The 27,896-nt window shown below is 47.1% G+C and overlaps 1 protein-coding gene across 1 annotated transcript; it reads left to right on the top strand.

Annotated features, from left to right (window-relative positions):
- On the top strand, positions 1-27,896 carry LOC115076493 (apovitellenin-1-like). Its single transcript, XM_029578036.1, has 4 exons — positions 1-90; positions 786-867; positions 23,673-23,835; positions 25,576-27,896. The coding sequence occupies exons 1-4, from the start codon at positions 1-3 to the stop codon at positions 25,676-25,678; spliced, it is 438 nt and encodes a 145-aa protein (XP_029433896.1). The 3' UTR covers positions 25,679-27,896.

Genomic DNA, 27,896 nt, shown 5'->3' on the forward strand with positions numbered 1-27,896 from the left:
ATGACCTCTGTCCTCCACTATCTTTATAAATGTGGTCAGTGTGCGAGCACCTGGGACAGACATGAAGAACAGCCCTCCTCCACTAGACAGGTAAGAAACTGAACTGCTTATTGTGTCTGTGTTCATGGAAAAAATATTGTGGAGACAAAAAGACTCAATAATTGGAGTTGGAATTGTAGGCATATCTGGCAAACACGATTTCTAGAGCAGAGGGGAAGGGAAACCAAATTCCATTTGGTAGCAGGCATCCACAGATTTACTTTTGGTGGTCAAGTGCAATTGAAGTAATATGTCAATGGGACTAATAATATACAGAGATGATGACATCAGACTGTCAGTATTCGGTGGGTGGTAAAATAGGCTCTCCTGCTTCTGGGAGAAGTCCTACTAAAATCAACTACAGCTTAATCTATATCTGCTCAGGACTGAAAATCTGTCTTCTTCCAGAACTAACAAAACTGGTCTCTATCCTCCCAAACAACCCAAGGGAGGCTCTTCATCTGACTAGTAAGGTACTGGGTGATGTACTGACAAAAGAATACTAGCCCCCATTAGAAAGAACCTCTCAACCAGTCCTCCTATATTATTCCATTCTTCATGCTCTTCCTCATGGCCACAGAATTTGATAGATATACTCTTTGGGATCACAATTGCCACTGTCAGAAACAGGATGCTGAACTCGATGGACCCGGCCTGTCATGTCTTATGCTCTTGTATTCCAGACTAAGTCATATTTAGTTTGTTCAATGCTTAAATTACTGATTTTTTTTTTTTTTTTTACGCAGATCTCTATGCACTACCAGTTTATCATGCAATCCCAGGCTTGGATTCTGGCTCTGATCCTGCTTTTTGGCTTCACTCTTTCTGGTGAGTTAAACTTCCCTCTTCATTCTGGCTCTTTATTGACATCTGAAAAAGAGGGGAGCTTGCATGAGCTCAGCATCCAATTTAGTGAATATTACTCTACCACAGTTGGTGGCAATAGGCTGGAAGCAGTCATGTGAGTGAATGTCCACAGAAATCAGGTTGGTGATTCATAGTACTACTGCACTGGTATGGCAATCCTATTATGTACATTGTTTGCTTTTTTGACTGCCGCAGTACACTAAGCAAACGATTTCAATGTATTATCCACTATGAAGCCTAGATCTTTTTCCTGGGTGGTAACACCAAATATGGAACCTAACATCGTGTAACTATATAGCATGGTTATTTTTCCCTATATGCAACACCTTGCACTTGTCCACATTAAATTTCATCTGCCATTTGGATGCCCAATCTTCCAGTCTCGCAAGGTTCTCCTTCAATTTATCCCAATCCACTTGTGATTTAACTACTCTGAACAATTTTGTATCTGCAAATTTGATTATCTCACTTGTCGTATTCCTTTCCAGATCATTTATAAATAAACATTCTATTTGCTTTTTTACTGCTGCAGCACACTGAGCTGACGATTTCAGTGTTGCTCTCACAGCTACTGCTGTGACATTTCTGGAGCTGCAAGCACTTTTTTCTAGCACAGCCTTTGTGTTTTATAATTACCCTCACATACCTTGTGGTAGTTTAGATTTATTTTAATATTTCTCCTTTTTTCAAGCACCTCTCTTCAGGCCTAGTGCACTGTGCAGATGGCAGAGGATTTTCTATTCTCCATAATAAATAATGCTGCACCCACAACTTATTCATGTCGTCCTCTCCTTTAATTTGTCTGTTTTGTGCCTTAGTCAGGTACCTGTTCAGACTGGCAGTATGCAGTCCATGTGTGGTTGGAGTAGGCCTCTGGCCAGGTGATTTGCATAAGTTTTCATCCAGGCAGAACGTCCAGGAAGTTTTGTCCAATCACTGGGCACTGACAGAGGCTCAGAGTGAAGAAATCCAGGACCGAACCTTTTCCGTGGAAAGGAGAGCTCATCTACTCCACACACCTGGGAACGAGTCTCCATGGGTCCAAGTTAATCTTAAGAACATGCCATACTGGGTCAGACCAAGGGTCCATCAAGCCCAGCATCCTGTTTCCAACAGTGGCCAATCCAGGCCATAAGAACCTGGCATGTACCCAAAAACTAAGTCTATTCCATGTTACTGTCACTAGTAATAGCAGTGGCTATTTTCTAAGTCAACTTAATTAATAGCAGGTAATGGACTTCTCCTCCAAGAACTTATCCAATCCTTTTTTAAACACAGCTATACTAACTGCTCTAACCACATCCTCTGGCAACAAATTCCAGAGGCTAATTGTGTGCTGAGTGAAAAAGAACTTTCTCCAATTAGTTTTAAATGTGTCACATGCTAACTTCATTGAGTGCCCCCTAGTCTTTCTATTATCTGAAAGAGTAAATAACCGATTCACATCTACCCGTTCTAGACCTCTCAAGATTTTAAACACCCCTATCATATCCCCCCTCAGTCGTCTCTTCTCCAAACTGAAAAGTCCTAACCTCTTTAGTCTTTCGTCAGATGGGAGCTGTTCCATTTCCCTTATCATTTTGGTCGCCCTTCTCTGTATCTTCTCCATCGCAACTATATCTTTTTTGAGATGCGGTGACCAGAATTTTACACAGTATTCAAGGTGCGGTCTCACCATGGAGCGATACAGAGGCATTATGACATTTTCCGTTTTATTGACCATTCCCTTTTTAATAATTCTGTTGCGTCCGTCTGTCGCAGATGGCTGAGACCGCTCTGCCTCACCTCTCTTTTACCCTTTTCCTCCTCCCTTGGAAGGATGGCTGCCTCCGCTGCTGTTTGCCGAAACCCTCGGCGTCTCCAAGCCAGCATGTGCGTCCCCGTCAGCCATGCTTCTTCCTGAGGCCTCCTAGGGCATGAGCGCGCATGCTGCCTACGTTTTTGAATATGTCATGGCGGGAACCTCGGGGGTGGCCCCACAGTATAACATCAGTACCTCCGGGTATTTAAACCTCCGCTCTGCTCCAATACAACGAGTTAGCAAGTTCTTCAGTTTTGCTACTCTGACCGCTTCTAAGCTGCTCGCTTGGATTCCTCACTACCCTCCGGGGTATCCCGCTCCTCGGGGGCCTCTCGCTTCTACTCGCCCTCCGGAGTTAATCTTCCTAACCTTATGGATACCCGCCCCTTGGGGGTCCTGTCTGCTTTCTTTCAGGAACCCTCGGCGTTCCTAGGTACTCGATCCTCGAGGGCCTATTCTGCTCAGGGTATCCTGCACCTCGGACCACGGGTCCCTCTCTTCATTCAACTACCAAAGGATGTTATCAGCACTGCTACTCTGTGAGTATCACTACGCTCCAGCTCTCCTCATTCCACCCTTCAGGTTCACGGCCTATCCCGTGCTGCGGAACACTACCGGACCTTTGCTACATCTGGATGAGACCATCAACAACAGAGTCTGTCTGAGCTTTACTGTGATATAGCTGGACTACAGCACTGTCCGTTCCTTGGGCAAGATTCAACTCATCAACAGCAGTATAATAAAGCTTTCTTTTCTCAGTGTCTGCTTACTAAGAGTCAAGCCAATCGCTGTGGTTCCCCTCGGGGCCCCTTCCCATGGGAGGAGTCATCATCACTTCGATGAAGAGTCCACAATATGCCACAAACCCAACAGATTGCTAACTCCATGGACTTGGCTCAGCTTGCAGCCTTGCAGGCCATTCCTGGCCTAGCCCAGCGGATAACTGAGCAACAAAAGTCTCTGGAAAGCCTGGCTGCTGCCTTCAATCAGTTATATGCACAACAGAATACTTCAGCAACTCCATTGAAAGAATTGCTGTCTCCGGTGGTGACTGTCAAGTCCACCGTACCATTATCCATGCCTACCCACTTCACGGGTGAAGCAAGGATGTGTAGAGAGTTTGTTAACCAATGCAATATGCATTTTTCTTTGCAACCTACCCTCTTTCCCACAGAAGCTTCCAAAACCACCTATATCCTATCTCTACTTGAAGGAAGAGCCTTGGCTTGGGCTTCACCGTTATGGGAATGTGAAGATCCTATCCTGAATGACCTATCAGGATTTCTGAAACTTTTCAAGTCTGTCTTCGATGACCCGGCTCGCCACACCGTTGCTGGATCCGCTCTGCTCAATCTCCAGCAAGGTAATAAGCCGCTAGCAGACTATGCGATCAAATTCAATACTTTAGCATCCGAACTACACTGGGACACAGGATGTTTATGTGCTATCTTCATGGAGGGCCTCAACTCTTGCTTAAAGGACGAACTGGTGGCTCGCGATCTGCCTGATACCCTTGAATCTCTCATGGAACTGGCTGGGAAATCGGATTCAAGAGGCTAAGAGTCCTCGGAAGCCCATTCCGGGAGCTAACCATCCTAAACCTGTGCCAATTGCCTCAAGCCTACCGTCTGCACCCTTAGAAGAAGATGAGCCTATGCAACTAGGAAGAAGTCATTTAACTTCTAAAGACAGACGATTCCGCAAACACATGGGATTATGCATGTACTGTGGCTAATCAGGCCACGCCGTCCAAACCTGTCCCATCTGTCCGGGAAACTGGCAGACCTAGGATCCGCAGGAGGACTCCTCCTAGGCCTCACCGCACCAACTCCTCCATTGTCTCTACCAGTCTCAATCCTCTGCGGAGGCCTTGAGTTTCAGACCCTTGCCCTCATAGACTCCGGTGCCAGAGGAAATTTCATCTTAAAGCGCTTAGTAGAACATCTACGGATTCCTACCACACCAATAGCTAAGCCATTGCTATTATCTTCAAGCCATGGGGAACCACTGCCTGGAGAGGTTTCGTTGATTACCCAGGCCATCGGCCTGCTCACCAGAGCTTTACACTCTGAAACCATCTCCTTCCTCGTATTGGAAAAGGCCATGCATCCAGTGGTACTTGGACTGCCCTGGCTACAAGATCATATGCCACAATTTAACTGGGCAACGCTGGAATTATCCCGGTGGGGACCCGGCTGTCATGGCCGGTGTCTCACGGAAGTCTCGCCGCTAATATGCATACTAGGTTTACCTCCACAATACGCTTCCTTCCAGGATGTCTTCTCTAAACAAGCAGCAGATGTACATCCACCTCACAGAGTTTTTGACTGTGCTATAAACATGAAACCTAATATGGAGCCTCCAAAAGGGAGAGTTTACCCTCTTTCTGCAGCTGAGACTAAGGCCATGTCCGCCTATATACAAGAGAACCTTCAAAAAGGATTTATCAGACCCTCCAAATCCCCAGCTGGTGCAGGATTCTTTTTTGTGGGGAAAAAAGATGGCACCTTACGTCCCTGCATCGACTATAGGGGTCTGAATGAAATTACCATCAAGGACCAGTATCCCCTGCCCTTAATTTCCAAACTATTTGACAGACTCCAGGGAGCCAAGATATTTTCTAAACTGGATCTCACAGGAGCTTACAACTTGGTGCGCATTCGTGAAGGTGACAAATGGAAGACAGCCTTTAACACTCGCGATGGACACTTTGAATATCTCGTCATGTCCTTCAGACTAAGTAACGCACCTGCAGTCTTTCAAAATATGATGAACGAAATCTTACGGGACTTACTATATCAATGTGCAGTAGTGTATCTTGATGACATCATGATCTTCTCCCAGGATCTACAAACACATCAAGAGGATGTCAAGAAGGTTTTAAGACACCTACGTGAGTACCATGTATACGCGAAACTCAAGAAGTGTGAGTTCCACAAGGAATCTGTACCCTTCCTGGGATACATTGTTTCAAAAAATGGGTTTCAGATGGACCCCAAGAAATTAGAAAGCATCCGAGATTGGCCCCCAACCTACAGGCCTGAAGGTACTGTGCCGTTTCTTGGGCTTCATGAATTACTACCGTTCCTTTATCAACAACTATTCATGGAGGGCGCAGAGAAAAGAACTGTCCAGCTACCTGAGGCTGTCGAGAACGGGGCAGGGAATCCCCTTGCCCGACTGTGAGCTCCAGCTGACCCGCCGACGTCGCGACGTGAGGGGCGGACCCTGAGGCGGATCCCGGAAGTCGTTCTCTTAAGCGGGGCTTCTGAGTTCCTAAACTGAGGGCGCAGAGAAAAGAACTGTCCAGCTACCTGAGGCTGTCGAGAATGGGGCAGGGAATCCCCTTGCCCGACTGTGAGCTCCAGCTGACCCGCCGACGTCGCGACGTGAGGGGCGGACCCTGAGGTGGATCCCGGAAGTCGCTCTCTTAAGCGGGGCTTCTGAGTTCCTAAACTGAGGGCGCAGAGAAAAGAACTGTCCAGCTACCTGAGGCTGTCTAGAATGGGGCAGGGAATCCCCTTGCCCGACTGTGAGCTCCAGCTGACCCGCCAACGTCGCGACGTGAGGGGCGGACCCTGAGGCGGATCCCGGAAGTCGCTCTCTTAAGCGGGGCTTCTGAGTTCCTAAACTGAGGGCGCAGAGAAAAGAACTGTCCAGCTACCTGAGGCTGTCGAGAATGGGGCAGGGAATCCCCTTGCCCGACTGTGAGCTCCAGCTGACCCGCCGACGTCGCAACATGAGGGGCGGACCCTGAGGCGGATCCCGGAAGTCATCCTCTTAAGTGAGTCTACCAGCGGCGCGCGCTAAAGGGGCGCGCGGCGAGACGGCTTTGCCTGGCTTCGCCCGGAATCGTCGGATCTCGGTGACCATCTTAGCTGGACTGATAAGGTACTGAACTATTTCATTTTGAACGAGATTGCTTTCTCTGCTGACTATCCATTGCATGTGATATGGCGTCATAATTGTTGGAGAAACCGCTGAAGTCCTTAAAATCATAAGTAACGGAATTATGCCTCCTAAACGCAAGGGTAAAGTGCGGGTTTTTCCCTCACTCCCCTTGCCTTCCCCAATCCAGCAGGAAATCAGCAGGTTCCTCCTCTCTCCTGCTTTAAATGAGGCGAAGTCTAAAGACTCTGATGTGCCAATCATCCAGGGAGGGATGAATGTGCCTACAGACGAGGCATCGCTGAGCCCTAACATCGCTATTCCACCTGCACAAAGACCAGCGGAGACAAGCCCCGTAGGGAGCAGTGTTGATTCCATCACTGAGGGAGCCGCTGCTATACTGGACACAGTTTCAAGAAGTGGAGGAGAAGGAGACTTGAAATTAGATACCCCTTTGGGAGGGAATTTACATCAAGATTTCCAAGATAGTAATACAGGTTTACCCCCCCGCCCAGCAGTGGTTATGCTTGAATCGCTTTGGGGAATGATGGAAGGGATGTTTGCTAATATTAAAGGGCTAGAAAAAAAAGTTGATAGTTTAATAATAGGAACACAACAAGACAAACTGCAAACACAGAAACAGATTAAACAGATAGATGACAGGACTAAAGAATTAGAGAAATCCCAAAAGAATAATATGGACTTTCATGTGGCTGTTGTCAAAGATAGAGAAGCTATCTCAAGAAGATTAGAATCACTGGAGAACTCAGCCAAGAAGTATAATCTAAGAATCCTCAATTTTCCCAGAGTGATCGGGGAATTGCCCTATACCACTCTTAAAAAGTTACTAGTTGAAATTCTTGGCGCTGTTCCCAGTGAAAAAATAACAATTGTAAACTGTTATTTTATACCTAAGAAAAGAAATTTAAGTGATAGATTAGAACAGCCCTTTCAGGGAGATTTAACAAATTTTTTAGAATCTAGTGCCCAAATAATAGATTGGGGCACACTTTTGGTAAATTTCTCTCTATTCGAAGATATAAACTTAATAATGAAAACTTATTTTCAAAAATGTCCAGTCAATTACATGGGTAAGCAGGTGAAAATATTCCCTGATCTAGCTTTAACAACACAATTACGGAGAAAAGCCTTTTTGGCTTTACGCCAAGGGGTAATTGATGAAGGTTATATTTTCACCCTTAGATTTCCGTGTAAGTGCGTCTTAAGAAAACAAAATGACGTTTTTATTTTCTTCTCGCCTGATCAACTTAAGAATTTCTTAGAACAGAGGAAGGTCCCAACCTCATCCCCAATTATGAGTTAAGCAGTAAATAAATAAGGAAAAATAAGCAAGTTATATGAGCCCTTTCATTGTTAATGAATTGCCTTTTTTATAAACTCCCTATAATTTCATCACGTGCAATGCACCCTCATTAATGATTAATACTTATGAGTTTGGAAATGATTAATGTTTTTCTATGAATGTATTGATAAGAAGGGATTTTTCGTTATTTGTAATCTAACCAGACCTAATATTTCGTTTGTAAACTCAATTAATTGTTTGTATTTTACATCTGAAAATTGAGAAATAAAGATTGAAAAAAAACAACTATTCATCATTGACTATTCCTCTCACTGCAATGACCAGAAAGGGAGCCAACCCTGCCAACCGGTCTCCTGAAGCAATATCAGCCTTCCTGTCTCTCAAAAAGGCTTTTCAAAAGAAGCCGTGCCTCCGCCATCCAGATCCGCATCACCCATTCATCATCGAGGTCGACGTATCATTCGTCGATGTGGGAGCGGTTTTGAGCCAGTACAGCGAATCCAATGTGCTCCATCCCTGCTCCTCCTTCTCAAGGTGGTTCCCGCCCGCCGAAAGAAATTACAGAATCGGAGACAAAGAGTTACTCGCAATTAAGCTGGCCTTTGAGGAGTGGCGTCCTTGGCTGGAGGGCGCACAACATCAGATAGTAGTGTACACTGATCACAAGAACTCGGAGTACCTCAGACATGCACAACGACTCAATCACCATCAAGCAAGATGGTCACTGTTCTTTAACAGATTCAATTTCCTTTTGAAATACCGTCCAGGAGAGAAGAACATCCGGGCTGATGCCCTGTCACGATCCTTCTCCCCTCATGATGTGCCTGATGAACCCTGTTACATTATTGATCCCAAGAAGGTGGTTCTTGCAGCCACTCATGTGGTACCCGCTGAAAAGATGGTTGTGGCTAGAAATCAAAGGAAGAAACTGTTGAAGTGGGCGCACGATTCCCGCCTGGCTGGCCATCCTGGTCAGAGTCGCACTTTGGCCATGTTACAGCGGTATTACTGGTGGCCAACCATGAAAAAGGATGTACAAGCTTATGTGGGTTCCTGCGCTGTCTGTGCCAAGCAAAATCCACCAGCCGGATGTCTTTGGGGTCTGCTTCAACCTCTGTCAGCACCAGATGAACCCTGGACACATATAGCAACCGATTTTGTGGTAGACTTACCACTCTCCAATGGGAACAATACCATTTGGGTCACAATTGATCACTTCTCCAAGATGGCACATTTTGTAGCCTTACCAGAATTACCCTCAGCCGTGGAGTTAGCGAAACTCTTCATCAAACATATCTTCCGTCTTCATGGAATGCCTAACCATATTCTGTCCAACAGAGGAGTACAATTCACTGCTAAGTTCTGGAAAGCCCTATGTCAAAAGTTTGAAATCTCCTTGGATTTGACCTCCGCTTACCACCCTCAGTCTAATGGACAGACTGAAAGAATGAACAGAACACTTAAACAGTTTCTACGGTCCTACGTTAATTCAAGACAGGGTAGAACTGCTGCCTTGGGCAGAATTTGCTATCAATTTGCTATCAATTTGCTTCACTTTTTTGAAGGAGTTAATAAACATGTGGATAAAGGTGAACCGGTAGATATGGTATACTTGGATTTTCAGAAGGCATTTGACAAAGTTCCTCATGAGAGGCTTCTAGGAAAAGTAAAAAGGCATGGGATAGGTGGCGATGTCCTTTCGTGGATTGCAAACTGGCTAAAAGACAGGAAACAGAGAGTAGGATTAAATGGACAATTTTCTCAGTGGAAGGGAGTGGACAGTGGAGTGCCTCAGGGATCTGTATTGGGACCCTTACTTTTCAATATATTTATAAATAATCTGGAAAGAAATACGACGAGTGAGATAATCAAATTTGCAGATGACACAAAATTGTTCAGAGTAGTTAAAGCACAAGCAGATTGTGATAAATTGCAGGAAGACCTTGTGAGGCTGGAAAAATGGGCATCCAAATGGCAGATGAAATTTAATGTGGATAAGTGCAAGGTAATGCATATAGGGAAAAATAACCCGTGCTATAATTACACAATGTTAGGTTCCATATTAGGTGCTACAACCCAAGAAAGAGATCTAGGTGTCATAGTGGATAACACATTGAAATCGTCGGTTCAGTGTGCTGCGGCAGTCAAAAAAGCAAACAGAATGTTGGGAATTATTAGAAAGGGAATGGTGAATAAAACGGAAAATGTCATAATGCCTCTGTATCGCTCCATGGTGAGACCGCACCTTGAATACTGTGTACAATTCTGGTCGCCGCATCTCAAAAAAGATATAATTGCGATGGAGAAGGTACAGAGAAGGGCTACCAAAATGATAAGGGGAATGGAACAGCTTCCCTACGAGGAAAGACTAAAGAGGTTAGGACTTTTCAGCTTAGAGAAGAGACGACTGAGGGGGGATATGATAGAGGTGTTTAAAATCATGAGAGGTCTAGAACGGGTAGATGTGAATCGGTTATTTACTCTTTCAGATAGTAGAAAGACTAGGGGACATTCCATGAAGTTAGCATGGGGCACATTTAAAACTAATCGGAGAAAGTTCTTTTTTACTCACCGCACAATTAAACTCTGGAATTTGTTGCCAGAGGATGTGGTCAGTGCAGTTAGTATAGCTGTGTTTAAAAAAGGATTGGATAAGTTCTTGGAGGAGAAGTCCATTACCTGCTATTAAGTTCACTTAGAGAATAGCCACTGCCATTAGCAATGGTTACATGGAATAGACTTAGTTTTTGGGTACTTGCCAGGTTCCTATGACCTGGATTGGCCACTGTTGGAAACAGGATGCTGGGCTTGATGGACCCTTGGTCTGACCCAGTATGGCATTTTCTTATGTTCTTATGTTCTTATGTACTCGCATCCTGCTACATCTATGGGGTCTTCTCCCTCCAACTTGTCTATGGACGACAACCACTTCCTCCTCTGCCAATTCCCTTATCAGTGGCTTCTCCTGCCGCACAGGCCACTGCAACAGAGTTATCTTAGCTTTGGAAGCAAATGAAGGATCTATTCCTTAAAGCAGGACAGAAAGCAAAAAAGATCTACAATGCTCACCATCGAGAGGTGCCTAAGTTTCAGCCTGGAGACAAAGTCTGGCTGAGTACCAAGTTCCTCTGTCTTAAACTACCTTCAGCATGTTTTGCACCTCACTATGTAGGACCCTTTGCTATTCTTCAGCACTTGGGAAAGCTGACGTACAGTTTGAGATTACCCCCATCAATGAGAATACATAACGCCTTCCATGTCTCTCTGTTAAAACCCTTGATGCTCTCAGAGTTCTCTAAGAAGACCCCAGAACCCACTAACCTGGACACGGAGGACGATATTGAGTATGCTGTAGATGACATCTTGGATGTCCGTATGAGAGGCAAGACATGGGAATACCTCATCTCCTGGGAGGGTTATGGACCAGAAGAAAACTCATGGGAGCCTTTGGCCAACATCATGAACAAAGACATGGTACGTCAATTTCATCTCGCACACCCTCGAAAACCCAGACCAAAAGGAAGAGGTCCTGAAGGGGGCCCTTTGAAGGGGGGTACTGTTGCGTCCGTCGGTCGCAGATGGCTGTGACTGCTCTGCCTCACCCTTCTTTTACCCTTTTCCTCCTCCCTTGGAAGGATGGCTGCCTCTGCTGCTGTTTGCCAAAACCCTCGGCGTCTCTGAGCCAGCATGGGCATCCCCGTCCGCCATGCTTCTTCCTGAGGCCTCCTAGGTCGCGCGCGCACGCTACCTACGTTTTTTAATCAGTCATGGCAGGAACCTTGGGGGCGGCCCCAACGCATTAAGTCAGTACCTCCAGATATTTAAACCTCCGCTCTGCTCCAATACAACAAGTTAACAAGGTCTTCAGTGTTGCTACTCTGACCGCTTCTAAGCTGCTCGCTTGGATTCCTCACTACCCTCAGGGGTATCTCGCTCCTATGGAAGCTCTGGGTACCCACTCCTCGGGGGCCTCTCGCTTCTACTCGCCCTCTGGGGTTAATCTTCCTAACCATAAGGACACCCGCCCCTCGGGGGTCCTGCCTGCTTTCTTTCAGGAACCCTCGGCGCTCCTAGGTACTCGCTCCTCGAGGGCCTATTCTGCTCAGTGTATCCTGCACCTCTGACCAAGGGTCCCTCTCTTCATTCAACTACCGAAGGAAGTTATCAGCACTGCTACTCTGTGAGTATCACTACGCTCCAGCTCTCCTCATTCCACCCTTCAAGGTTCATGGCCTATCCCGTGCTGCGGAACACTACCGGACCTTTGCTACATCTGGGTGAGACCATCAACTACAGAGTCTGTCTGAGCTTTACTGTAATATAGCTGGACTACAGCACTGTCCGTTCCTTGGGCAAGATTCAACTCATCAACAGCAGTATAATAAAGCTTTCTTTCCTCAGTGTCTGCTTACTAAGAGTCTAGCCAATCGTTGTGGTTCCCCACGGGGCCCCTCCCCATGGGAGGAGTCATCGCCACTTTGACCAAGAGTCCACAATATGCCACAAACCCAACAAATTCCCAACATTCTGTTTGCTTTTTTGACTGCTGAGGCACACTGAACCGACGATTTCAATGTGTTATCCACTATGACGCCTAATCTCTTTCTTGGGTGGTAGCTCCTAATATGGAACCTAACATTGTGTAACTATAGCATGAGTTATTTTTCCCTATATGCATCACCTTGCACTAATCCACATTAAATTTCATCTGCCATTTCGATGCCCAATTTTCCAGTCTCACAAGGCCTTCCTGCAATTTATCACAATCTGCTTATGATTTAACTACTCTGAACTGCAAATTTGATTACTTCACTCGTTGTATTTCTTTCCAGATCATTTATAAATATATTGAAAAGTAAGGGTCCCAATACAGATCCCTGAGGCACTCCACTGCCCACTCCCTTCCACTGAGAAAATTGTCCATTTAATCCTACTCTCTGTTTCCTGTCTTTTAGCCAGTTTGTAATCCACGAAAGGACATCGCCACCTATCCCATGCCTTTTTACTTTTCCTAGAAGCCTCTCATGAGGAACTTTGTCAAACGCCTTCTGAAAATCCAAGAACTTTACATCTACCGGTTCACCTTTATCCACATGTTTATTAACTCCTTCAAAAAAGTGAAGCAGATTTGTGAGGCAAGACTGGCCTTGGATAAAGCCATGCTAACTTTGTTCCATTAAACCATGTCTTTCTATATGTTCTGTGATTTTGATATTTAGAACACTTTCCACTATTATTCCTGGCACTGAAGTCAGGCTAACCAGTCTGTAGTTTCCCGGATTGCCCCTGGAGCCCTTTTTAAATATTGGGGTTACATTAGCTATCCTCCAGTCTTCAGGTACAATGGCGGTGGTCCGCCAGCCAGATATCCCCGCTGCACCTACTGCTACGATAAGTGCTACGATAAGTGTTACTTTACTGCCCATAAAAAGTCATGGAAAAATGAAATGAAAAAATGAAAAAAACTACGTAAAAATTATAATATCTAATACCAGAGTAACCAATGATTATACCATAGTGACGGTCTGTTGTCAAAGTGGTGACCGCACAACCATCTTTGTGGCTGACAGGGCTATCGAAGTTAAAGCCCGCCATCTTATATGAGGTTTACTCCGTGTAGACTATCAAGATTATATGCTATTAGTGTTGCATAAATATGAGGGGCTGACCAATGGCACCAGTAGCCCCTGTGACATAGTAAGGGCAAAGGCTATCTGCGCCATTTTGAATACTGGCAGCCGACGGTCCGAGTGCAGGAGGTCGCTCCCGGACCCCTGCTGGACTTTTGGCAAGTCTTGTAGGGGTCAGGAGGGTCCCCCAAGACTTGCCCAAAGCCCCTGGTGGTCCAGCGGGGGTCCAGGAGTGAGCTCCTGCACTCGGGCCATCGGCTGCCAGTAATCAAAATGGCGCAGATAGCCTTTGCCCTTACTATGTCACAGGGGCTACAGGTGCCATTGGTCAGCCCCTGTCACATGGTAGGAGCACAAGATAGTGCGGGCCATCCAGTGCTCCTACCATGTGACAGGGTCCGGCCAATGGCACGGATACCCTGTCACATGGTAAGGGAAAGGGCCATCGGCGCCATTTTGATTAGTGGCAGCCGATGGCTCAGGAGCGGGAGATCGCTCCAGGGACCCCCACTGGACCACCAGGTACCTGTAAAATGTTTTTGGGGGGTTCGGGAGGGTGGGGGAAGCTAAGGTATTAGTTTTAAAGGGTCGGGGTGGGTTTTTTGTTTATCGGCTCGGGCGCAGCCGATAAACAAAACCGCGATCGGGCCCGATGAAAAAAAACCCACATGTGAATCGGAACCGGAATCCAAACCGATTCCGGTTCCGATTCACATCTCTAGCATTTAGTCTCATGCAGGAAGTTTATCCTGTTGGACTCTATGCCCTCCCAGATATAAAGTTCTACACCGCCTCCCGGGTGCTCCTCTCTGTCATTGCGATATAATTTGTACCCCGGTATAGCACTGTCCCATTGGTTGTCCTCCTTCCACCATGTCTCTGAGATGCCAATTAAGTCTATGTCATCATTCACTGCTATACATTCTAATTCTCCCATCTTACTTATTTATATTTATTTATAACTTTTTTTTTTTTTTATACCGAAGTTCAGGTAACAGAATTACTTATCACTCCGGTTTACATTATAACAAGTAGAAAACAATGACAACATATGTCTTACAATGAACAAGGGAGTGAACAACTTGGATAATATAACATAACATAACTAGGAACAGTAGCAGTATGCACTATTTGAGCGAAACTAGCGCATGGGGAGGGGGAAGGAAGGTTGTTCGTGGAGGGGGGGAGGAGGGAGAAATTTCTTATTGATGAGTAAAAACATGAGCATAGGTTCTGGACGTCAACAGTATGAAAACAGTCTATGGGAGCTGTGGAAGACTAAGTAAGTTAAGGGAATGCTTGACCGAATAGCCATGTCTTACTTCTTAGACTTCTGGCATTAGCATACAAACATTTCAAAGTTTGTTTTTTGTTTGTATTTTCATTCTGCTTTTTAATTGATAGGGATAAGTTAGAATTTTTTAGTTCAGGTGAGTTTTTAGTTACAGGCACTTGGACTACTTTTCTTATTATTGGAACCTCACTGTCGGGATGCCCTAATTCTAATGCATCATTAGTATCCTTTGAAGATACCTCTCTCTGAACCATGCACCGCTGAGCGACTGTCTGCTTTCCCCTTTGTTCTAGTTTAAAAGCTGCTCTATAGGAAAATTAGTTCTTACCTGTTAATTTTCGTTCCTGTAGTACCACGGATCAGTCCAGACAATGGGTTGAGCCTCCTTTCCAGCAGGTGGAGACAGACTAAAACTTGAAGGATGCCCTATATCAGGACAGAGCCTATCTCTACCCCTTCAGTATAACGTATGTCAAAGCATAAAACAACAAACCCAAGAATAGGATCACGCAAGTAACTGTAAAGCTCAACAGAGCAAATATAGAATAATGTAGAAAAACATGGTATACCTATACGCTCTTGCATCAACTTGGTATAAGAAAACGACCAAGGCTTCCGGTGTAATTGCTCAGTAATCTTGCACAAAGAAATATATGAAAATCTGCAGACCTGCAAGAAAAACAAGCTTCGAGAGGACAGAAAACAGACAGAGAAGGGCGTCTGGACTGATCCGTGGTACTACAGGAACGAAAATTAACAGGTAAGAACTAATTTTCCTTTCCTATACGTACCTGGATCAGTCCAGACAGTGGGATGTACCCAAGCTTCCCTAAACTGGGTGGGACCGAGACAGTCCCGCTCGAAGCACTTGCCGCCCAAAGGAACCGAACGCCGGAGCGTATACATCCAGACGGTAGTGCCGAGCAAAAGTGTGCAGAGACGTCCAAGTGGCAGCCCTGCAAATCTCCTGCGGGGAGACAGATTGACTCTCCGCCCAAGAAGTAGCCTGAGAACGCAGAGAATGGGCCTTCAGACCCTCAGGAAGCGGAAGACCTTGACAAAGATACGCCGAGGAAATGGCTTCCTTCAACCACCGCGCAATTGTGGTCTTAGAAGCCTGTTTACCGTGGTTGGGACCACTCCAAAGGACGAAAAGATGGTCCGATACCCGGAAGTCACTGGTGACCTGGAGATAGCGAAGCAAGACTCGTTTTACATCTAGCCGACGAAGGTCGCCACCCGCTATACCCACAATCTCCTTCGGAGAGAACGCTGGGAGTTCAACCGACTGGTTGACATGAAAAGCGGAGACAACCTTAGGCAAGAAGGAAGGAACCGTCCTGAGAGAAACCCCAGAATCCGAGAAATGCAAGAAGGGCTCCCGACAGGACAGCACCTGAAGCTCGGAAATACGGCGAGCAGAGGAAATAGAGACCAGAAAGACAGTCTTTAGCGTAATATCCTTGAGCGTAGCATGGCGAAGAGGCTCGAAGGGAGCCGCACAGAGGGGTAGATTTTAAAAGAAGCGCGATCAGCCTACTTTTGCTTGCGCATCAGACTCAAGCAAAAGTACGCTGGATTTTAGTAGATACGCGCGGAGCCGCGCGTATCCACTAAAATCCTGGATCGGCGCGCGCAAGGCTATCGATTTTGTATAGCCTGCGCGCGCCGAGCCGCGCTGCCTCCCCCCGTTCCCTCCAAGGCCGCTCCGAAATCGGAGCGGCCTCGGAGGGAACTTTCCTTTGCCCTCCCCTCACCTTACCCTCCCTTCCCCTACCTAACCCACCCACCCGGCCCTGTCTACACCCCCCCCTTACCTTTGTCGGGGGATTTACGCCTCCCGGAGGGAGACGTAAATCCCCGCGCGCCAGCGGGCCTGCTGCGCGCCGGGCCGCGACCTGGGGGCAGGTACGGAGGGCGCGGCCACGCCCCCGGACCGCCCCGGGCCGTAGCCACGCCCCCATACCCGCCCCCAAAACGCTGCCGACACGCCCCCGAAACGCCGCGACGACCGGGCCCGCCCCCCCCGACACGCCCCCCTCCAAAAACCCCGGGACGTACGCGAGTCCCGGGGTCTGCGCGCGCCGGTAGGCCTATGTAAAATAGGCTTACCGGCGCGCAGGGCCCTGCTCGCGTAAATCCGCCCGGTTTTGGGCGGATTTACGCGAGCAGGGCTCTGAAAATCCGCCCCAGAGAGCACGAAGGACACGTGGCCCGAGAGGGGGGGCGGAGGTGTCTAACGCCCCTCAGGAAACGAATCACGTCAGGGTGAGCTGCTAAGGCATGACCGTCCACCCGACCCAGGAGAGAGCCGAGTGCAGAGACTTGAACACGTAGAGAACTGAAGGAGAGGCCCTTAGAGAGACCCTTCTGAAGAAAAGAAAGAATCAAAGGAATCGAGGCGGAGCGCGCAGGGACACCCGCCTCCGTACACGCGGACTCAAAAACTTTCCAGATGCGCACATAGGCCAGAGAAGTCGACTGCTTCCGGGCTCGCAGCAGGGTGGAGATGACTTCCTCCCTATAACCTTTGCACCTCAGGTGACGCCGTTCAAAAGCCAGGCCACAAGACAGAAGCGATCGGCCTGGTCTAAATATACAGGCCCCTGCCAGAGGAGACGAGGAAGATGACTGAGGTGCAGGGGCCCGTCCACCGCTAGATTGATGAGATCCGCGAACCACGGCCTTCACGGCCACTCGGGAGCGACGAGAATCACCGGTCCCCGGTGGAGCTCGATTCTCCTGAGAACTTTCCCCACCAGTGGCCACGGGGGAAACACGTACAGAAGGACGTCCGCTGGCCAAGGTAGAGCCAGAGCATCCATGCCCTCTGCGCCGTGCTCCCTCCAGCGGCTGAAGAACCGATTGGCCTTGGCATTGCGCAGAGTCGCCATAAGGTCGAGGTGAGGAGGACCCCACCTGTCCACTATCAGAGCCATGGCCGCATCAGACAGCTCCCACTCTCCCGGATCGAGCAACTGCCGGCTGAGGAAGTCGGCCTGAACATTTTCTTTTCCGGCGATGTGAGAAGCCGCAAGGCACTGTAGGTGACGCTCTGCCCAAGCGAGGAGACGGCTGGCTTCTAAGGCTACTAGGGGACTGCGAGTGCCCCTTTGGCGATTGATGTAGGCGACTGTGGTGGAGTTGTTGGACAGGACTCGTACCACCTTGCCGCGGATCAGGGGAAGGAACTCCTGAAGAGCCAGGCGGACCACCAAAGTTTCCAGTCGATTGATGTGCCAGTGTGACTGAGTCTGCAACCATGTTCCCTGGGTGGACTGAGAAAGGCAGACCGCACCCCAGCCCAACAGGCTGGCATCCGTGGTCACTATCATCCACTGTGGAACTTGAAGAGGCATCCCTTGCCGAAGATGAGGAAGAGACAGCCACCACTGTAATTTTTCGGCAGTAGAATCCATGAACGGAAGGACTACGTGGAACTGCTCCGACACTGGCTGCCAACAGGACAGCAAAGCTTTCTATAACGGACGCATATGAGCAAAAGCCAAGGGGACAAGGTCGATGGTAGAAGCCATGGATCCCAGGACTTGGAGATAATCCCAGGCTGTCGGGGAAGGTAGGGCAATCAAAGTCTGGACCTGATCGATCAGCTTGAGGGCTCGCGCCCGAGGTAAGAAAACCTTGCCTACTCGGGTGTCGAAGTGGGCTCCCAGAAATTCCAACTCCTGGGAGGGCTGAAGCTTGCTCTTGGGAAAGTTCACTATCCACCCGAGAGAGGCAAGGAGCTCCAAGACGCGATCCACCGCCTGCCGGCAAGAGGTCTCTGACTTGGCCATGATGAGCCAATCGTCCAGATAGGGATGGACGAGAATCCCCTCCCGGCGCAAGGCCGCCGCCACTACTACCATGACCTTCGTGAAGGTGTGAGAAGCGGTCGCGAGGCCGAAGGGGAGAGCTCGAAACTGGAAGTCCTGGTTGAGAATGTGGAATCGGAGATACTTCTGATAGTCGCGGTGAATGGGAATATGAAAATAAGCTTCTGCGAGATCGAGGGAAGCAAGGAACTCTCCTGGGCGGACCGCCGCAATGACTGCCCGCAGGGTTTCCATGCGAAAGTGGGGGATCTTGAGAGCCCGATTGACCCTCTTGAGATCCAATATTGGGCGGAAGGACCCGTCCTTTTTGGGCACGGTGAAGTAAATGGAATACTGGCCAGCGCCAATTTCCCTTTCCGGGACTGGGACCACCGCTCCCAGATCCAGAAGCTTGGAGAGAGTCTGGACCACCGCGTCCCTCTTGGCCCGGCCGCAAGGCGAGAAAAGAAAGAGATCTGGAAGTTCCCTGATGAGGTCGAAAGCGTACCCGTCTCTGATAATGTCGAGGACCCACTGATCCGACGTGATCTTGACCCATTCCTCGAAGAACAGGGAGAGGCGTCCGCCAAGGTAAGGAACCGAGGAATGGGTCGGCTGAACTTCATTGCGTGGCAGGTTTAGCGGCGGCACGCACGGGCTGGCCCTTGCAAAAGGGCCGTCTGCCACGAAAGGACTGCAACCAGGACTGCGCACGAGAAGACCCCCTCGCAGAACCGCCCCGCCCCCGAGAAGCAAAGTGACGCTGGCCCCTGAAGCGAGAGTGAGAGGCCGCGAAGGATCGGGAAGACTTAGTGCGGTCCTCTGGGAGCTTATGGACCTTGTTGTCAGCCAAGGAGTCCATAAGCTTCTCAAGATCCTCGCCAAAGAGCATCTTACCTTTGAAGGGCAGCATGCCCAGCCGGGTCTTCGAGGACTGATCAGGCGACCAGTGGCGTAGCCAAAGGAGCCTCCGGGCTGCCAGTGCCGAAACCATCGCCTTCGCCTGGACATGGACCAGATCATAGAGGGCGTCCGATACGTAAGCGGTGACTGCCTCCAGACGTTCAGCTTGTTCTGCCTCACCTGGCGGAAGCTCCTGGGTGCAGAGTAACTGTTGGACCAACTGGAGGCCCGCTCACATCATGAGACTGCTACAGCAGGACGCCCGGACCCCAAGGGCCAGAACGTCGAAGATGCGCTTCAGGTGAGCCTCCAGCTTACGATCTTGTGAATCCTTCAAGGCCGTGGAACCTTCCACCGGAATCGTGGTGTGCTTTGCCACTGCAGAAACATAAGAATCCACGGATGGATATCGCAACAGCTCCAAGCCCTCCTCCGGGAGGGGATAGAGCTTATCCATCGCATGCCCCACCCGAAGCGCACCCTCAGGAGCCTCCCATTCCTGCAGGATAAGGAGCTTAAGCATGGGGTGGAAGGGAAAGGCCGAGGCCAGAGCCCTCCCAGAACCGGGTTCATATTCTTAGGGAGCGAGGCCATGAGATTATCCACGGAGGGACTCTCCAGACCCAGCTCCTGCAAAACAAAAGGAAGGAGGGGCTCTAATTCCTCCTTACGAAAAAGACGGAGGGCTCTAGGGTCATCCCCCTCTAGGGGGGGGGATCCGCCGAATCCGAGGAAGCAGCGGGGTCCGAGGACACGGGAGACACCGGGGTGGGGGGCTCCCCCGGGACCACCCGCACCCGAACTGGTCCCTGGGGCTCCGCGGCCGGTCCAGTGGAGGGACCGGCAGCGGAGCCCCAGGGATTTTTGGTGGGGGGGCAAGGGGGGGCTTTCATCCAGCTCATGCAGGCTAGCTAGATAAGATTTGTGCATGAGGAGGACGAAATCTGCTGAAAAAGGGACCCTGGATTTGGCGGGGGGGGTGAGGGAAGGTCTGGACCCCCCTCCTGGGCACCAGCGGGGGCCAAATCGGGGGTTAAATTAAAAAAAATCTGGCCCCCCAGCCCCAGGGAGCACTGAAATCGGCCCCGATGAAAAATCCAAGATGGCGGCCGTTCCCGGGCTCTGCTGACCCGGGAAAGGCCTAGCCATGCCGGGAGGAGTGGAGCCCCGGGCTAAATTTGCTTGTCCTGCCGAGGAGGGACCTTCCCCACCCGGCAGGCAAGCAGTGCAGAGGCCCTGCCGCGAAAAACGCGAAGAGGGCAGCCCACAAGAAAGGCAGGCTGCCAGCCGGGACATAGCTAAGCCGCGGTTGAAGAAAAAAAAGCTGAGAAAAAAAAAGCTTGATTGACAGCCTGCACAGCAGGAGAGAGCAGGCGGGAAACCTGCTGCCTTCTGCTTCTCTGGCTGCCGGTTCTAGCCTACTCTGACCAGAAAAAAATAAAACATCTGGTCAACTGCTGCAAATAAGTTAGAGGTAGGTGAGTACCTGCAACTTATTGAAAGTTTGAAACTTTTAAACTCCTTTTTTTTTTTTTTTACTGAGTGCAGCAGTGGGTTAAAAACCCTCTCAGCAGCCAGAGGGGGAACGAGGCCCGGAGAGCGTTGGTCCCCACACCTGGAAGCGTCCACGGACTCAGGACTATGCAGGGAACCCCCTCCTGCAAAATGGGCAAAGCCCCCCTGAGCCGGGCAAGAGCTGGGAGACGGACGTCTCCCACACAAAAACAGTAAAAGCACTAAAAGAAGGCAAAATTTCCTTCATAGATTTTTTTTTTTTTTTTTTTAAACAAGCGGGAATCAAAGAACTACTTGCTTGAGCCGAAAAAGAAAGAAGAAGAGGCTGACTAGCCTACAGCAGAGAACCGAAGGGGAGATGCTGCATCTGCTGGAGACAGACGAATACTGAAGGGATAGAGGATAGGCTCTGTCCTGATATAGGGCATCCTTCAAGTTTTAGTCTGTCTCCACCTTCTGGAAAGGAGACTCAACCCACTGTCTGGACTGATCCGGGTACGTACAGGAACTCCTTTTTACAGGTTATCACCAGCAATCTGGTTCCACCCTAGTTAAGGTGGAGCCCATCCCTTCAGAAGAGACTCCCCCCTTCCCCAAAAGGTTCCCCAGTTCCTAACAAAACTGAAACCCTCTTCCTTGCACCATCATCTGATCCACGCATTGAGACTCTGGAGCTCTGCCTGCCTCTGGGGACCTGCACATGGAATAGGGAGCATTTCAGAAAATGCTACCCTGGAGGTTCTGGATTTAAGCTTTCTACCTAAGAGCCTAAGAGCTTAAATTTGGCTTCTAGAACCTCCCTCCCACCTCTGGTGCCCTGAGTGATGTAGCCTCCCTTCTTGCTTGACAGCTTGCTCTGGGAATGCATCTCCTTGAGAGAGAGGGGTGAGCATGAGCCTGGCCAATCAGCTTTTCTGCTGCTCCATTGGTGCCATGCCCAGAATTGGTTGCCTGTGCACATCTGTGCTAGAGCACTAATGGTTCTCTGGCAAGATGTTCCAGGAGCATGTCAAGGGTGTCATTGAGAGCCCTGGGTGCCATGGACACCCTCAGTACTGTCAGGTGCTATGTGCATCATTTAGCACCAGGGGCCCATCGAGCACTGGGTGCACCATCATCGTCATATGCCAGGGATGCCATCAAGCGCCACTGATGCTGTCGGAATGAGTGCTGTCGTGTGCTGTGAGTGCCATCAAACATCACGGTGCCATAGGTTTAGGAATTAAAATACACTGTGCAAAAAGGTTGGGGATGTGAATTGATAAAACACATTTTCTACAGAGCAACAATTCATTATTACCAGGGGAAAAACAGTGTTTGAAATTCTGCAATTGTTTAAATCCTCTCTCTGGATGGATTATTACAAATAATTATCCTAATATGGGTAGTCTGAAGATGTTTAAGCTCCATGCCCTGATGTCTTTCTTCATTCTAATACTGAATAATGAAGTAGGTTTTTAGTTTGGCTGAAGTAAAACTAAGAACGATATCTCACAATTATTTTAATTTAGATTATATTTTTATACCAAAGTATTGAATCTGAGTGTTTAGGAAACCTAATAAACATTTTTTAAGCTCTTTAGGTTAAGGAAAAACAAAAGTGAAAAAAAATGTACTTAACTTTCACTGGACCAAGTGCATCAAAGATGATCAACTAATTCATAGTCTGCTGCTGCTGGGTCCAGTCTTTGTTTTAATCTAACTCAACATTGTTCACAGAAGCAGTTCTATAATGTCTATCAAAAGAAAAACAGATGGGGATAGGGGGAGAACCATTCAGTGATCAAAATAGGCTCTCATCCACTGGCTTATGGGAGTCTTGCAGTCACTGAATACTAATGGTCAGGGGTATCATTATTTATTTACTTATTGGCATTTGATAATCCGGTTTTCACCATGAATGGCCTCAAAGCGGATCATAATAAATGTAAAGTAGATTACAGTAGTGTTAAATCAACATAGTGGTTGAGGATCTATATATTTAAAGACAAATTCATTGATACGTTCTTTTGTTGTTGCTGTAGAAATAGGAATACATCTGCAGTAACTAGATTGCTGGACAGAAAGTCTCTGTTGTGAATGCTTTGCTAAAAAGCCATGCTGTAGCTTTCTTCCTGATGGTGAGATAGCTGTGCTCCAAATGTAGGGATAATATCATCTTTATTCTGCATAATGGCTGCAGGAAGGAAAGGAGTCAATCAGGAGGAGAGCGTCAGTCAATACCAATATTCTTTGTAGCCTAGCATGAGTTCTAGGATCCAGCAACAGTACTCTTATTGAAATATCAGCTACCACCATTATTGGTTTAGGTTGATCACAAGCAGGATTTCCAAGGTAAAATTGAATAAATGGAAAAGAACATTGTGAAGTGAATGGTAGGTACTAGTGAGGGTAGTGAAAAACTGGAAGGTCTAGGACAGGAAAGAAACATGGAATTGGGGTGGGAAATGGTGATTACTGATCAGGGGAGAGGGGGTCCTAACTTAGAACTTTGAAGGAGCATGGTAAAGAGAATCTTCTTCACAATTCTTAACTCTACTCCTTCACACACCCCACCCCAAACTCTCTCCCCCTTAATTTTTTTTCTTTGTTGTAGAAGTGAGGACCAGAACCATCTCCAAAAGGCACACTCGCAAGGACTGGCTGATCATACCAGACACTATCGCAATTTACATCTATGATACTATAAACAAAGTCTCGCCAGAATTTGGGAAATCGCTCTGGAGTATCTTTGAAAATTCGAAGATCCAGCAGATAAGGTAGCATGTGGAGAGCACTCCTTCATGACCATAGCACACATGATTTCAAATGCCATGTTCAGCTATACGTCCCTGGAATACATTACAGCAAATGCTTCTATTAACTAGGAGCAAAATGAAGAGTAGATGAATTTTCAAGTTACGTTAAGTAAAACTCTTACAGCTCATCAGCATCCCAGCGACCAAATCTCTCACCCATCTTTGTCTACATCAATTAATTTACAATACATTTTAGGGACAGCTAGAGATTACAAACAAAAATTGGTAAAACAAATTTGCAATTTCATACTTAAGTTGTAGTAAACTGTTGTCTCTTCAGTTGTACCTCTCTTTTCCTTCTCTTGTCCCAGCCTCATCCCGCAATTGCTGCAAGTTATATTTGCATTGGTTTAGTTGGTAGGTGAGACATCTACTGTAACTGAATGCATATTTCTGGGTACACACACCTGTATCAACACTGAGCCAGTGTGCATGGCCTGAGCTGGACAAGAGCTTGGAAACAGGGGCAGATTTACCAATAGACAAGAGTGGGTACCTGCTTATAGACAGCTGCCCAGCTGTGTAAGTCACTTGTTTTACATCATCAGCTGCGCCACCGTGCCATCTTGTTGGGGGGAGGGTGAGCTGGCTGGTTCACATGCCTAAGGGCAGCTCAGGGAAGGGGGGTAGCAAACCACTGCTGCCTGGAGGACAATTCAACTGACTAGATCTCTGCCACAATAACCACCAGTCAAATCTGCACTTAAATAGGCAAAAAGTATTTTTAAAAAAGGTAATAGAAAACTCAAACATTTCTCAGAAGATTGTCTTGAGCCAGGTGGGAAAGCATTGACAGTACCTGCCTCAACATAAAATCACCACAGAGTAATGGGGAGTGGACCACTCTCTCTTCTTGTCCTGAAGAATATCTTTTACCTCCTACTTTCCTCCTTACCCACATCACACATGCACTGTACACTAGCCTCAAACCTAGACAGTGTCAATAGGTGAGTGGCAGCACATGATGAAATGTGGATGGTGACAGGGTTCCACCTCCCTATTTATAGCATTCAAGATTACCATTTTATTAAAAATAAAAAAATCCCTCTTTCCCAGATTTACCATAACACAAAGGGTTCCTGATATATTTTTAAAGTATTTATTTATCCTAAACTTCTATTTAAACGTTCCCTCCCCTGCATATCCCGCTGATGCTATGATATGCTAACTCTCACCATGCCTCAGATTCCCACCCATGAAGATGACAGGAAAAACAGGTCCAGAACCTGTTGAAACCAGGGAAGAGGGCTAGGCACAGAATAGGGATAGGAAATCACAGGATCTGAGGAAAGGATCCCACCCTTCCAATTATAATACCTGCCACTTTCTCCCATTAGAGCCTTCACCTGTTGGCATAGGTAGCTAGGACTGAACATGAATAGAATCAGAAAACACTTACATCAGAAACTGCACCTTAGCCAGGAAAATGAGAAATTAATAGCCTCCTTTTATAGGGCAGTAGTTCCAAAACTTGTCCTATTAATGCGGAGTCTCCAATGCATGCTAATATATCTCTTGCAAATTCATGTCGGAACATCCAACTGTCTGTGGGGTCAATAGGGCAGGTTTGGTAACCACTGGCGCAGAGACTACCAATTTGATAAGCAAATGTGGGAACCCAGCAAGTTGCAGAAACCACTCACTATGGGTGGTTATTCCCTCTTGCTTCTCCAGTCTAACCAGTATTACTGTCTTTAACAGGAGTTTCCTGATAGAAAAAACTTCACAGCTCACGCCGTATGTTGAAGATCTGTACAATAAAGTGATTGGGCTCTGGGAGGATGCAAATTGGTCAAAACCCTAGAACCAGCCATTGTGAAGATGAATTGTGGAAAACCGTCATCTTTTTCCATTGCATGGCTAAAGTGAAATCGATTCTTTTACTTCAAAAAGACTGAGACGTCTTGACCAGTTCTGTATGTTCTGAAATTAGTCGCCAGAGGGAGAAAAAGCCGCCAGCCATCTCAGTGATTGCAAACACCTAAAGAACCAGCATTTAATCAGAGGTCACTTTATGAATGCATTTGCATGTAAAGCTTTAATACGTAAATTCTTTAGCTCTGGCTTTTGTTGCAGCTGTTCTTCGTGGCATTGTGGAGGCTGTGACAGTAAATCCAGAGCTTTCATGGGAGAAGTGCAATGCTTTGGAGCCGATGTAATACGGTGCGCTTAGCAGAGCACACAGGTTAACCCGCAGCTGCACACACATTTTTTTGTGTGTAATCTTTACTGCCGATGCAACATGGAGTTCTGCACACAGGTTAGCGCCGTCTCATGTAAATCCCATGCTGATGGTAGCATTAGCTATTACCCCCAGTGTGCTGGCTTGCCTCGTGTTTTCTTAGCGCTGAAAACTCCGAGTTGGAGTAAAGTTTCCAGTGCTAATTTCCTCTATTGCCAGAAGCTGGAGTTTCAGTGCCAGGACTTGTGGTTGAGATTTATAGGTAGAAAACACGTTTTGTGCTCATAAACCATGTTTTCTGTACATAAAATATGATTTATGTAAAGAAAAATGTTTTTCTGTACTCTAATGACTTTTATGCACCCAAAAGTGCTCATTTTGTTTTGTGTGCATATAACATGACTCCTTTTCCCTGTGGAAAAGACTGACTGCACAGTTTAACTCGGGGTTATGTGCTTTTTAATTCCCAAATGCATTAGTATACCATTTTCTTACTGCATCAGGCATTACAATTTTTTTACTGCACCATTAAAAAAAAAAAACTGTGCTGAATTCCAGCACACAGTTTTACTGTGCTCCTTCTTACATCAAGCCCTCAGGTAAGTTTCAGCAGATGGGAGAACAGTCAGAGGAAATAATGGGGATTTAAGAACATGGATAGTGCACATCACTGGTAAATCCCCAGTATTCAGACTGCATATTTGCTTTTTATAATGTGAGAGTACAAAGGGGAGATAGGAACTCATCTGAAGAATCCTGCCAGGGATATTGTAGTCTTGAAAATGTCCCTGATTATGGAGTTTAATCAGCCAAGCACATCCTTTATCTCAAGCCTGTCCTATTCTGGAGGCACACCTATCCCGATCTGACTTCCAGGACAGCCATGATGAATAGGCAGCAGATAGATTTGTCTATGCTCAGTCTCCAACCTATGTAAATAAATTGAAACATATTTATGGTGGAAATCCTGAAAACAGACCAGCCAGTGTGCCTCCAAGAGAGGGTTGTGAATCACTGCTTATCCTTGGCCTGCAGTATCATCAAAAGCACTACCTGAGCAGGGTGGGGTGCAACAGATTATCTAGTGCCTTAAAGCAGTAAATAGGATTCTCCAGTCTCCAGTATACAAGTTAACTGATGTCCAAAAACATGCAGATTTGAAAATATCCTTTTTTTGAGTTAAGAAAAAATGCCAAAGTTTCTTAGTCATTTTCTGTTATAATGAAACTCAGAATATCTTTAACAGTTTTAACCAAATTATTCTGCTGTTGGCCTACATTTACTTTCATGCAGCTAGATAATACATTCTAAAATATCCTTATTTTCTGTAACACTGCTTCTTGCTGTCTTTCAAAATCAACACCTGTAATGTGTTTTCTAGCTGTTTCATGATGTTTTCCGACTTTCTCACCTGACATAGATCTCATGATCTCTCTTATCCTTTCCATAACCACATTTTGTCTTCTAGTCTTCCATATTGTTTTGTACATACATAAAGGTTAACAAACAGAAAAAAAAATAGATAGTTTTTTATTGGGACTCACTCAATCCATTTCTTGACTAGTTTTCAGGAGATAGCTCTCCCTCCCTCAGGTCAGAATCGAATGAACATAGTAAATGTCATCTTTTGCTCATTTGATTCTGACCTGAGGGAGGGAGGGTTATCATCCAAAAGCTAGTCAAGAAAAGGATTAAGTTAATCCAGTGAAAAAACTCTCTTTTTTTTTATGCTTTCAAATGGACTAACCCAGTAACCTGCTACTTTATCATATTTTATAGTCGTCTGTCTGGTCCTCTGAATGACAGAGTCTAAATAAAGACTTGTGTCCAGCAAGTTCAA

This window comes from Rhinatrema bivittatum, chromosome 15 (assembly GCF_901001135.1).
Source record: "Rhinatrema bivittatum chromosome 15, aRhiBiv1.1, whole genome shotgun sequence".
NCBI classification, from domain to species: Eukaryota; Metazoa; Chordata; class Amphibia; order Gymnophiona; family Rhinatrematidae; genus Rhinatrema; species Rhinatrema bivittatum.